Source organism: Telopea speciosissima, chromosome 9 (assembly GCF_018873765.1).
Source record: "Telopea speciosissima isolate NSW1024214 ecotype Mountain lineage chromosome 9, Tspe_v1, whole genome shotgun sequence".
In the NCBI taxonomy this organism is placed as follows: domain Eukaryota; kingdom Viridiplantae; phylum Streptophyta; class Magnoliopsida; order Proteales; family Proteaceae; genus Telopea; species Telopea speciosissima.
In genome coordinates this window covers 3132749-3145039 of record NC_057924.1, presented here as the reverse complement: position 1 = coordinate 3145039, position 12291 = coordinate 3132749, and the positions used below count along the sequence as shown (strand labels likewise).

General features: G+C 38.1%; 1 protein-coding gene across 1 annotated transcript in view; it reads right to left on the bottom strand.

The window, feature by feature from the left end:
- Positions 1 to 994: 994 nt before the first annotated feature.
- Positions 995 to 12291, bottom strand: part of LOC122640027 (probable inactive ATP-dependent zinc metalloprotease FTSHI 5, chloroplastic) — a 74782-nt gene continuing 63485 nt past the window's right edge. The window contains exons 14-18 of the mRNA XM_043833122.1: positions 9799 to 9984; positions 9608 to 9682; positions 7614 to 7673; positions 7296 to 7403; positions 995 to 1091 (exon numbers count right to left, since the gene is read on the bottom strand). Of these exons, the coding sequence (XP_043689057.1) occupies positions 999 to 1091; positions 7296 to 7403; positions 7614 to 7673; positions 9608 to 9682; positions 9799 to 9984 (522 nt within the window). The 3' untranslated portion in view covers positions 995 to 998. The remainder of the gene's footprint in view (positions 1092 to 7295; positions 7404 to 7613; positions 7674 to 9607; positions 9683 to 9798; positions 9985 to 12291) is intronic.

The following is a 12291-nucleotide window of genomic DNA, read 5'->3' as shown; positions in this document are numbered from 1 at the left end:
AACTGGAACTATATAATCGAACCCGAACCAACCAAAAAAATTGAAACAAACTGCACTGATTAATTAATTGGTTGATTGATGTCTGATGTTAACCATTAGGTTGCTTGTATTTTGAAACCAGAACCAAATTGAAAAGAAATAACCACTTCATTCACTTTGGCCAAGCATATTCATGTTATAATGGGCCATTGTGTTCACAAGCCTTGCATTTTGTTATCCCTGTGCTGCTGGATAATCTCACCAATGGGTGCCTCTAATAAGAGGGGGGTAGATCCCACCTGGGCAAGGGGTAAGGTGATCATTTCCGCCCCCTATGAGAGGAACCGGACAAACTGTACCGAGCAGGAACCTGAGAGGATAAAGATCACTCCCTCTTCTGTTTTTGTTGTTTTCTTTTTATATTGTCTCTTTACTCTTCCAGCTTCCCCTTTGAGTTTCTTAACCCCATATCCTCGACACCCTGTTCCAGTGGTATCATCAGACCCCACTATATCTGGTCACACTACAGCTCCACCACTGTGAAGAATCAACTCATATTTCAATCAATTCAATTCTGTCAAAATCGTTGGATTACAAAACTTGAAACAACTCTTAAGTAGCTCTCTCTCCAATATAAAATTAAATGCAATTACAAAAATTTTCCCAAATAACTAAAAAACTTCTATCAACCCTTATTGGACCAAAATTATTGTCTAAATCATTGGATTACAATCATATAAATTAAAGAAATTGTACCAAAAAAGGGAAACATGAAGAAGGAAAATAAAAAACTAGGAAACTTGAAACTACTCCTAAGTAGCTCTCTCTCTCTCTCCAATATAAAATAAAATGCAATTACAAAAATATCCCCAAATAACTAAAAAAACTTCTAACAACCCTTATTGGACCAAAATCCTGGTTGGGTTCAGTTTTGCCTCGGTCTTGGTTTCCAGATCAGATCATGCCAGTCCAGCCATGATATAGCGCTACAGCACCATAAGGTAAAGGAATTTTGAACTTCAACATGATACCTCTATATCATTAAGTTTTGCCAGAAAAAATGGCTCTTTCTCCCGATTCCCACCATTTTCTTCACAAATCCTCTGAAGATCCTATCAAAGACAATAGAAAGTTAACCATAAAAAATATAGTATTAAAAGACATCAATGACAATCATTTAAGAAAGTTGATGATACAGTTATAGAAGCCTAAAGTGGATGAAGAATCTACAAATTGATGAACACAATCATGCATAAATGAAGCTTTCAGGTAGTGCTTCACAGCAAGGCATTAAATTTCCCTTTGTCAATCATGATTAAGCACCAACTTTTTCTCACAAGAAACAGCTAAACAATATGCAAATGGATCACGTTGTGGCAGAGTTTCTCTAACAAATAACAGCTGAGAGAAATGTCTTCCTTTATTCTCTTTCATATTTCTCTGCTCTCTAACTCTGATTTCGGTCCACTTTTCTGTTGCTTTATGTTCCATCTAAAATCCAATCTTCTTTCCGATCTTTTCGTTTATCCTACCTCTTAATCTTACACAATCTGTCTGGCATATTCTGTCCAGAATTTAAATTATCATGTACTCCTTGTAAACCAGAATCACATCCCTCTGTATCCCATTAGTTTTAATCTTAAAATCTCATGAATCCTGTGGACTTACCTGCTGGTCTCCATTGAACCGCAAGGTCCAAGCGTCCCTATCAAGCACTTGACCAGATGTTTCTGACTCTCTCTTTTCATCTTCAAATAGATTCTTGATTTTTTTTTGGGGTGATTTCTTCCTTAATTCTGCTTTCTTTTATTCTAGCTGTTCAGTCCTCATTTTCTGTTAAATTTCAGTCATCTTGACTTATTTCAGCAATTGCAATAGCCTTTAAAATCCTTATTGGCTCTAGGGTTTTGTAACTGTAGTAGTTGTATGAAAGATAAGGGACGTAACCGACACGTATTGGGATCGGTCGGTCTCGATACGATAATACCGATGTCTCTTTTCTTAAAAAAAATACTATGTCTCGATTTGTATTGAATTGTATTGGCCGATATGGGCCGATACGATACATATCGATACTAACGATAATCCAATAAAAGGGTACTGTGGGTGCATTAATACGTATCGGTATGTATTGGCTGATACAGATAGATACATACCGATATGGTTGATATTGGTGGAAAAAAGAGGTGAACTAAGTACTGAATCTCAAATCTTCCATTTAACCAAGTTTTTTTTCACACTTTAGGAGTTGGGGCTTCTAATCAACACTTAAAAAATCAAGGAGTGCTACAACAACTTAGTTTGCATCATCAACAAGTTGAGATCAAAGATTGAAGGAGATTTCACAGAAAAAAGTAGGTTTCAAAAAAAAAAACTTGATCTTTGTGTTTGAACCACCCCGACACTCTTCATGGCAATAGACTATTACAAATGTAAGAAATCTCATCTTTTATAACAGTTTCAATTTAATGCGCTTGTCTAGTTATACGTTATTCTCCATTTTACTGTTTATGTATGATGCATGTTAATATATTTGCTTATTTATATTGGTTTTTGCTCCAAAAGTATATTTCCAAGTGTATCTTGACCATTTCCATGCGTACTGTAGCATACGATACGTTACGTCTCTTAAAATCACCCTTCCGATATGATACCCGATACTTTAAACCTTGCTTATACCTTGAAAATAGACACTCCATGGGCATCTAGAACACCAGAGTGGTACCCTAAACATAGCTCTGGGCACTAAGGTATAATCACTACTTCAATCACTTAAGCATTCAAAAAACCCCGCACAGTTTGCTTGGTTTTGCCGTCATAGAGAGTTTTTGGTTATTTATCTAAAAAATCAAGATCGCACAAATCCATTGTAATACGAGAGACTTTGGGCCAAATTACTAGTGGAATATCTTCAACAGACTATCTTGTACTATTTTTTACATATATCTTATAAAGAGTTGCTGCTACCATCTTGTTGGCTTGATTCCTACTCCAGACTTGAGAATGTAATAGGCACTCTATGCATGATTGTTGGAATATGTAATCCAGAATACCATGGGGGTATTCTGGTCCTTTTGGGGTAGATTTATTCTTATGTTATTAGGATTAAGTTGCTGCTCTTATAGAGTCAGCTAGTTAGGGGTAATTCTGTCTATTTCAGTCCTTTTGTAACTTTCCCCTCATAGAGGGGCTTATTTATCAATGAATTAAGTCATTATTTTCTCTCATTCTCTCTTTCTAACCCACGGTTCTGCTAACATGGTATCAGAGCCAAAGCTGATCTAGGTTAGAAAGAAAGAAAAAACCCTTCTCTTCAATTGACTTCTCCCTCCTTTCGCTCTTTCTCGGTTTCACCTTCTACTGGTTTTTCTTCTTCTCATCCTTGTGAGGGGGCAGCACTAATGAGGTAAAAACCTAAACCAATGATTTAGTTGCTGCCCTCCTCCATCCTATCTATTTTTTTCCATTGAAATTCTGCTGGAAGCATACCTGCGATTTGGAGTTTTTTCCAGAATTCCTTGAATATCAGCTTCCTATCACTATTGAAGGCTGATCTTCCACCATTGGAGCTCCCTTTGCTTTCTTTTCCAGCACCTATCTACCCTATTCCATTGTTCTCTTTCCCTTTTTTTTCTTTTTCTCCAGCTATCATTCACCTTTCCAGCCTTGATACCCTAATTGATCTCAAATTGTCAGGGTTTTTCAAAACCCTGACTCCAATTGATTCTAGGGTTACAGCTCTCTGTTCAAGCTGAACTTTTGTGGGTTGCTTTCCTCCATTACAAGAACCACCTGACCTCATTGCACCTTTCCAAGGTTTTTGAAGACCCCTACCCTAATCGATCTCTACTTTTCAGGGTTTTCCAAAACCCTGAAACAAATCGATTTTTGGGAGAGGGATGTTTGCGGTTGCTGAAGTGCTTTGGAGGTGGTTCTAACATTAAAAGTGACATACTCCTTCATCAATGCATGGTTTGAGGAATTTTTATTTACCTGCTGCCCTAATTTTCTGCAACTTTTTGGTCTCCCTCTTGAAGATCAAGTCTCATACCAACTGGAGATTGGTTGTTCGCATTGGAGGTCCCATTCAAGCAGTACTAATTAGCATCTATTGCAAGTCTACATCAGTAATTACAGTCCCCTTTCCCTCTATCGATCTCAATTTCAAGGTTTTCCAAAACCCTGACTAAAATCGATTTTAGGGTTTGGGCTGTCCTATCAAGCTAATTTTTTTAGGAGAGTCTTATACATATCAGAGGAGTATTTGACCCACGTTTCAGCATCATCCATGGAGTTATTTTGAAAAACATTCAGGTCTCACTCTTATGGCTCGATTTCACCAACTATCAACCTATTTTGTTCTAGTTCCTATGAGGCTGGCTGCATCACTTACTATTGGACCTGCTGAGTTATTATCTTATACTTACTGGTTCTATTGAGCTTTACCTTGCTAGTTCTATTGATTGGCTTCTATAAGCATGACTGGTTGACATGTTATTGCTGCCTTTATGAAGACTACTGCTGCCCTGTTCTTGAGACTGAGTATCCTACTATTGGAGATTGAATTTCTTTCATTGTTGAAGACTCGAATCTACTACCCTGGAGATCGGTTTATTTGGGATTACAACAGTGTGTTTCATGGTTATTGGTTGCAACTACGAACCTATTCAGTTGTGTGAAGCTTTTCTACTGGTTCATATCCAGCTTACTTTGGGAGCTTGATCCTAGCATTGTTCACCAATTCAGATCTGATCCAAGTTTTTTGTTGAAGCTTATTACATCAATTCTGCCTGGATATCTTCATCAGTTCTAATCACCATATGGGAGTTTATAAATTGGAGTTTTGCACACTTGTTCTTCCTTGTTTGAAGATTGATCAAGCCTTGAAGATTGGAGCCTTTCCTTGCTTCAAATCCGATCTGTCTTCTACTTTAAATCAGATTTGAATATTGGAGTTAGGTGTTTGTCCCCTGCAGGAGTTTCTATCTAAGGAGTTTGTTTGATCGTTTGAAGATGGTTGACAATTTATATGTTGCATTGTTTTTTCTCCATGATTCTTTATCCCACTGCTTCTTACAATACCCATCTCCCATACCATACCTTTGGCACTTACCAATCACCACCTTGGAAGTTTATGGTTTACTCTACTTTGCCATTTCTTCTTTTTCTATTCCCATAGCAACTTTGGAAATTCTGGAAGATTATACTTTTGCACTATCTCTTACATTATCTCTGTTATGTCCACGTGTACTACTACACGGGAGGAGGAGATTATGTACAGTACACCTGCAGACATTGCAAAATCAGAACTTGCAGGAACACTTGGTGCAAAACATAGAAGATCAGTGTTTCCACCATTGCCATTGGGTATCCTTCGTTATTGGGTTGAGTTTGCCGTAAGGGGGAGATTGAAGTATTAAAGTATTGAATATATTTGGTTGTTGTCTACCTATTTGAGGATTTGTTGCCTACCTATATGAGGATTTGCAATTGGGTTGATTATTTCCACTGCTTGCTGCCCTAGTTCCACACTTCAAGATTTTATGTCACTATGACAATCTGAGATTCATCACTGGACAGCTATTGAAGATTGGTGAAAGTTTGCTGATCAAGTCTGCCTAGGTTGTGGAGATCAATTATTTCAAGTTCTTGAAGATGTATTTGGGAGCTTCATTCATCTGTCAAGCTGGACTCTGCTGCAACTTAGTTTCTTCCCATTTTGTTCAAGTTGGGCATTAGTGCCTTATATGCGCCAACTTGAAGGGGAGTGTTAGAATATTAGTTTTTTTTTTTTTTTTTTCTTTTCTTATTAGTTCAAGCTCGATCTTCTTTCTTTACTTATTTGTATAATCCAACTTGAGGGGGAGTGTTGGAATATGTAATCCAGAATACCGTGGGGGGTATTTTGGTCTTTTTGGGGTAGATTTATTCTTACGTTATTAGGATTAAGTTGCTGCTCTTATAGAGTCAGCTAGTTAAGGGTAATTCTATCTATTTCAGATTTTCAATCCCTTTGTAACTTTCCCCTCTATTATAAATAGAGGGGCTTACTTATCAATGAATTAAGTCATTATTTTCTCTCATTCTCTCTTTCTAACCCACGGTTCTGCTAACAATGATGCATAAAACTGTCATACGACCGGTTATGATGTATGTTGTGGAATGTTGGGCAGTTAAGAAACATCATATAGATAAACTCAGTGCAGAGATGAGGGTGTTGGGATGGATGAGTGGCAAAACTCGGAAGGATAAAGTAAGGAATGATCATATTAGAGCTGATTTGGGAGTAGCTCTGACACATGATAAGCTACGAGAAAGTTATTTGAGGTGGCATGGCCATGTTCAATGGACGCCTTTGGATGCTCCAGTACGGAGAAGTGATTTGATTCAGATTGAAGGAATTAAAAGAGCCAGAGGCAGACCTAAAATGATCTTAGCAGAAGTTGTGAGGAAAGAATTGCATAGCATAGGCCTTGTATCAAATATGACCACGAATAGAGCTGGCTGGAGGGCGAGGATCCATGTAGCCGACCCCATTTAGTTGGGATAAGGCTAAGTTGTTGTTGTTGTATTCTGTTTACTTCTTCCGAAAGGGTGATAAGCTGTTCCAGAGTTTACAGAATTGGCACCACTCTTGTTATTTGAGTTTTTGTTCACTCAGGTGGGCCCATATTGACCTAAATCAAGGTTTTGTTTCTCAGGGTCCATTAAATTACCTTGTGATTTTATCCATCCATTTGTTTTTCAAAATATAATGAATATTCAAAGCTTTATACTGCCACATGGCCAACTCTGATTGAGTTCAAAATTGACAAGTAATTAGGGTATCACGAGGCAGACTTGTACAACTTGGGCCTTAACTGATCTGCTATGTGGTGGACATTGGGTCCAACCACCTAATATGCCATGGTCGGTCCTAATTACTTCTTTATGTATGGTGTATTATGCTTCAAAAGTATTTGCATGTATCCTAAGCATATCCATGCGTTTCTTAAGCCTAGACTCAAATCTAGGCTCAGCTCTTTACTTATTTATTTATTTGGTGGGGCTTCATCTGAACCGCATCAAAGATATGCCTTAACTGGGAAAACACAAAAGAAGAGAACAAAAGGGGGAGACGGTACAAAGGAGTCATCAGAGGAAGGCAACTAATTACAGGAGACTACAAGAAAATCGCCTTTTGGGGGGGTGGGGGTTACCATAGACCCTCTTTTTTTTCGGATGGGGAGAGGAGTGGAAAGCTAAGTGAATGAGTGTTCAAAGGTTTAAAATATTGGCTATGCTTATGCAAATAGTTTACAGAAGCAGCTCCTTACCTCTCCTGTCAAGATTTCAAACTCTAGCAATTCTTCCACAATCTTTTCAAGCACTCTACGGTTCTTTTGAAGCAACTCCTTTGCTTTGTCATACGCTAAATTATACAACTGCTTAAAAGAAAGCAACAATTGAAAATGAATTTATCATCCTATACAATACCAAAATTTCAGGAAGTGAATATCAAAGAAACCAACAATTTTTTTTTTTATATATAAAAAAAACGAATGTAAATACCTAGTAAGCCACTTAAGTTAAAGACAGAGCACCTCTCCCCCCCCCTCCCAAAACAAAAAAAAAGAGGCAAAACAAGCACATACCTTCTCAACTTTGGCAGCCATCTCATGTTCATGGTTGTTACCCATACTCAAGGCTGTAGTCTGTGTAAATAAGAAGTAAAATTTGACTAAGAAACTTACAAATGAAAAAGTAAAGAACTATGAGGAAGAAATAAAAAAAAAGCTGAAAATGTAGTGACAAGCTTATGACTTCAATTGCATGGTCTAACATTGAAAAGTGTGAACTTGAAAGTGAGAACTGAAAGCTAAATTTCTATAAGTATTGTGCTTTTTCAATAATGGAGAATCTCACTAAAATCTACATTCTAACACAGATTAGATGATGCATCCTCAGTAGCCTTAGCTGGCTGGATTTACAGTATCCAGTTTGGAAGTCCAAGCTGAAGAAATCCAGGCCTAGGTTAGGCCATCGAGTCCAGCAAGGGTATCAGGGTTGTTTAAGTAATTATTTGGGGGTATTTATGTGATCAGTAATTAATTCTAAATGGGAGCCACAGGAGCTGTTGTTAAGTCATAGTATGGCAAGATATTTAGCTTTAAAGTTAAGAGTTTGACTTAGTTTAGGATATATTAAAGCTGCCGGCAGGTTAGTTTCAGTTTTACTTTTTTATTCAGAATGAGAGTGATTAGGAGTCCTTATGAGATATGAGAGTCAAGATAACAAGTCTATATATATTTAATAACCCCCCCCCCCCAACCCCAGACAATCAGATTGATTTGATTAAAAATTTGAGTGCTGTGCATGTGTGGGTGACTAATCAACAGTCTGGCCAATTGAACATCCTTCTTCTTCCTTCTGTTCCGGTCATGTCTGCAACAAGGTGATCTCTCCGTTATTCCTTCATCTTATTCTTACTTTCTTAGTCTTTTTCTTTTCCTCTTGATTCCCTTATATTCTCTCTCTTCCCTTCTGTTCTTCATATCAACTTCATATTTCATAATTCTGACTGTTTCTTGCTGGTTATTGCTTCTGAAATTCAAATCTGACATTCTGGATTCTGTTCGAGTCATATTTAACCAGTTTCTTAGATCTGATCCAATAGTACGGTTTTTTTTATTTTTTTTATTTTTATCTTAGCTTGATTTCCAAGCTGATCTTTTATTTCCAAGATTTTAATATTTGATTAATAGGCCTAGTATTATTCAACCAGAATATCAGGTTGCTCTGATCCTTGTTTGTTGAATTGTCTGAATTTCCCTAAATTGCCTAATTTTGTTCCTATTGGTTTCTTAAGATCACGGACAACTAGTGCAATTTCAGCACATAGTTGCTTTTAGATTCTTTCCAGACTCTAAACCACACATTATCACACAGTTAATATAAAAATGATATAGAATTAGCACTTATTTAGAATCTAAATCAAACTCTTATTGAAATCTTTCCACTATAGTGTGAACCATTCGTCTCACCAAGTAATTATAATTAAAGATCTAATAGTGTTCAATCTTTCGTGAGGCACGCTGGCACTTGACAGCAAAATCAACATGAGATGCTCTTCATTACAATATCAGTAAAGAACTCCAAGGTAGTCATAACCGGTAAAGCTAATTGCTGCTCCGTAAGGCAAAGATAGGTGAGCTTAGTTTTTCTTTCGCAGATAAGATTAACAAAAAAGATCCTCAAGCATGGACCCAGAGAGAGAAAGAGGTCTGCATCCAGCTCATCCAGTCAAAAGAAGAACACATAAAATTCAGGTTAGGATTTTCAAATCCGTCAAATGAGTTCCATCGGATTAGTTTAATTAGTTGAGAATGGCATAACTGATTTAGTCAGATACATAGTTGTCAAAGCATCTAGGCGACCCAAGGAGTTAAAGGGAACCTAAACGCAAGGCGCCACCAATCAGACGACCAAGGCGTCCAAGGTGCCTGGACGCCAAGGCAACACCTAGGCAACACTGTGGCGATGCTGCGATGCTTTGACAACTATGGTCAGACAATACATTCGCCTAAAATTACAGGGAAAGCTTCTGTACTTAAGCATTTGTTTATGGGACTTAAAGGAAGGCAAATACCGCATTGCTACAAAAGTAAATTGTACGACTATCATCAGGCCCCCATCCATATTGAATCACCATTCGCGTAGATATCTGTTGCAAGTAGTGACCTTGTTGTTAGAGCTCATGATCAGCCATATTTAAAGTCTAAGTAATGATAACAAAATGTCAAAATTCATAGGAAGCAAGAATTTCATAAAAAAATCTACCTCCTGGGCCTGCTTGAGTTCTGATGATGAAAGAAAATTCTCCTCCCCAAAAGGAAGTAACAATTGCGCTGCAATATATGAACCAAAGCAAAAGACCAGTTTTTTTTCAAGGTATGATCTTGTTTCTACATTTCCAGTGATGGGCCCTTCATTCTTGGCCTTTGTAATCTTTGTGGATCCAATGCCCTGCAAGAAATCTCAAACCTTTTTCATCAATGCTCCTTGTTAGTAATTTGATTCTAAACATACATAATCAGTCAAATTAGCATCTCCACCGTGATTGAGTTATGGCAAATATAATTTATTATGTCTTACACCTTGTTCTCATTTCATACTAGTAAAACCATATTGCACGCAATAAACATTTTGATGGTATCATAGTACCATCATTTTCTAGGGTTGAGAAAGGGAAGTAACTTCTCCAGGGAAAATTTCAACCAAAACGAATAGGATAAAAGAGTTGGCACTACCCATTTGTATACCTCATGATGTAATTGCTGCCACATGTTACCCCAACAACTAAGGGCTTGTTTGTACAATGGCATGCTGTTTTTATTCCAAGAACAATGTTCCAACATTTGTTGTTCCAAGAATGTCAAGGAAAGGTGTAACAGTACCAAACATGAGAGATCAGCACATATGAAAGCAAGAAAGAGAGGAAGAAGAGGAGTCAATAAGAGAGAAAGAGGGAAGCAAGAAGAGAAACCAAGAGAGGAGAAAATAGATGTCACGCATTGTCAAAAGACCTAGCCAAGACCCCCACAATATATATATATATATATGGGCCAGAATACCGTGGGGGGTATTCTGGACCTTTTTTACTGTTTTATTTTTATTTCTATTATGTGGGTTTAGTCCCACATTGCTCACATGTAATTCTGTCTTCTATTTTCAATAATATAAATACAGGCTTGGGGGTGATCATTAATCATCCAAGCATTCTCTCATATTCTGTTTTGTTAACATGGCATCAGAGCCAAATTTTCTGATCTAGGTTTTCTAAACCTCCCCCTCCATTGTTCCTCTCTTCTCTTCTATCGTTTCTCCTTGCTTCTCTCCATTCCTTTTAGGGCAGCTCTAATGAGGTGATCTTCTAATCTAGATGCTGCCCTTCATCACACCTCATTCATCAATGTTCTAAACACAACTTGAGATCGATAGCTGCTGAATTCCTTCTCTATGATTTTTTGGATTTCTCCTCTTCTTGAAGATTGAGCCTCTATTACCTTGAGGATTGTTTCTACCCATTGGAGATCCATATTAGCAACCTTGGACAGCAACTATCAAAGGTCTACACCAATAATTGAAGACAATTCCCTAAATCGATCTCACTTTCAGGGTTTTTTTCAAAACCCTTTCGTCGATTTTAGGGTTGCAGGGTTCAGAACTTGCTGATTTTTGGAGGGAGTGTTCCTTCAACCTAAAGGAGCACTCGACATCAATATCAGCCAATTTCAGATTTTTTGAAGACCCCTAATCCCAATCGATCTCCACTTTCAGGGTTTTTTTCAAAACCCTGAACTTTATCGATTTTGGGGATTGGGGCTGTTTGCTACTGATATTTTTTTCAAGCTTGTTGCTGCTGCCAAGGGGGTTTCTAGACCTAATATTCAACTTCTATATCTGATTTTTTTGGCAAAGTTTCACCATCATCATGCCAGACTCTGATATGATCACGGCTACTTCTGGAGGAGATGGTCAGTCCAGGACTGAATTCCTCCCTTATGCTGCCTCCATTAAACTTGATGGCACCAATTATCTCATGTAGGCCAGATCTCTCTCTTTGACTATGGTTGGAAGAGGACTCAGTGGCCATCTTAATGGCACCTCTAAACAGCCCACTGAAGAGGGCCCCTCTCAAGCTCGATGGAATGCCAATGATGCTATGGTCATGTCTTTTGTTTTGAACTCCATGACTCAAGAACTCTCCAGCCAATACCTTCTCCTTGACACAGCCGCACAGATATGGGCTGCTGCTAAGGGAACTTATGGACAATTGGGGAATGATGCACAAGTTTATGACATCCGGAAGACACTCCATACCACTACTCAAAAGGAGTTGTCAGTCACCAAGTACTATGCGGTCCTTAAGAGCTTATGGCAACAATTGGATCACTATGCTTGATTTCAGCCCTCTACACTTGACGACATTACTGCCTATTCCAAGTATGTGAACCAGTTTCGGGTTTATGATTTTTTGGTTGGTCTTAATGCTGAATATGATCCAATTCGGGTGCAAGTTCTTGGTAGGATTCCTTTCCCAACATTGGAGCAGGCTTTTTCTTATGTTCACACTAAAGAGACACGTCGGGCTGCTATGATGTTGACTCCTACTGTTGAGGGATCAGCCCTACAGGCTGCTGGTTCTAACTCTTCTACTACTTCTGAGAGTAGTGCTTCTGCTGCTGCTGCTCCTGCAAGAGAGCCAATCAAGTGTGATCATTGCAACAAACCCTATCACACTAAGGCTTAGTGCTAGAAATTACATGGGAA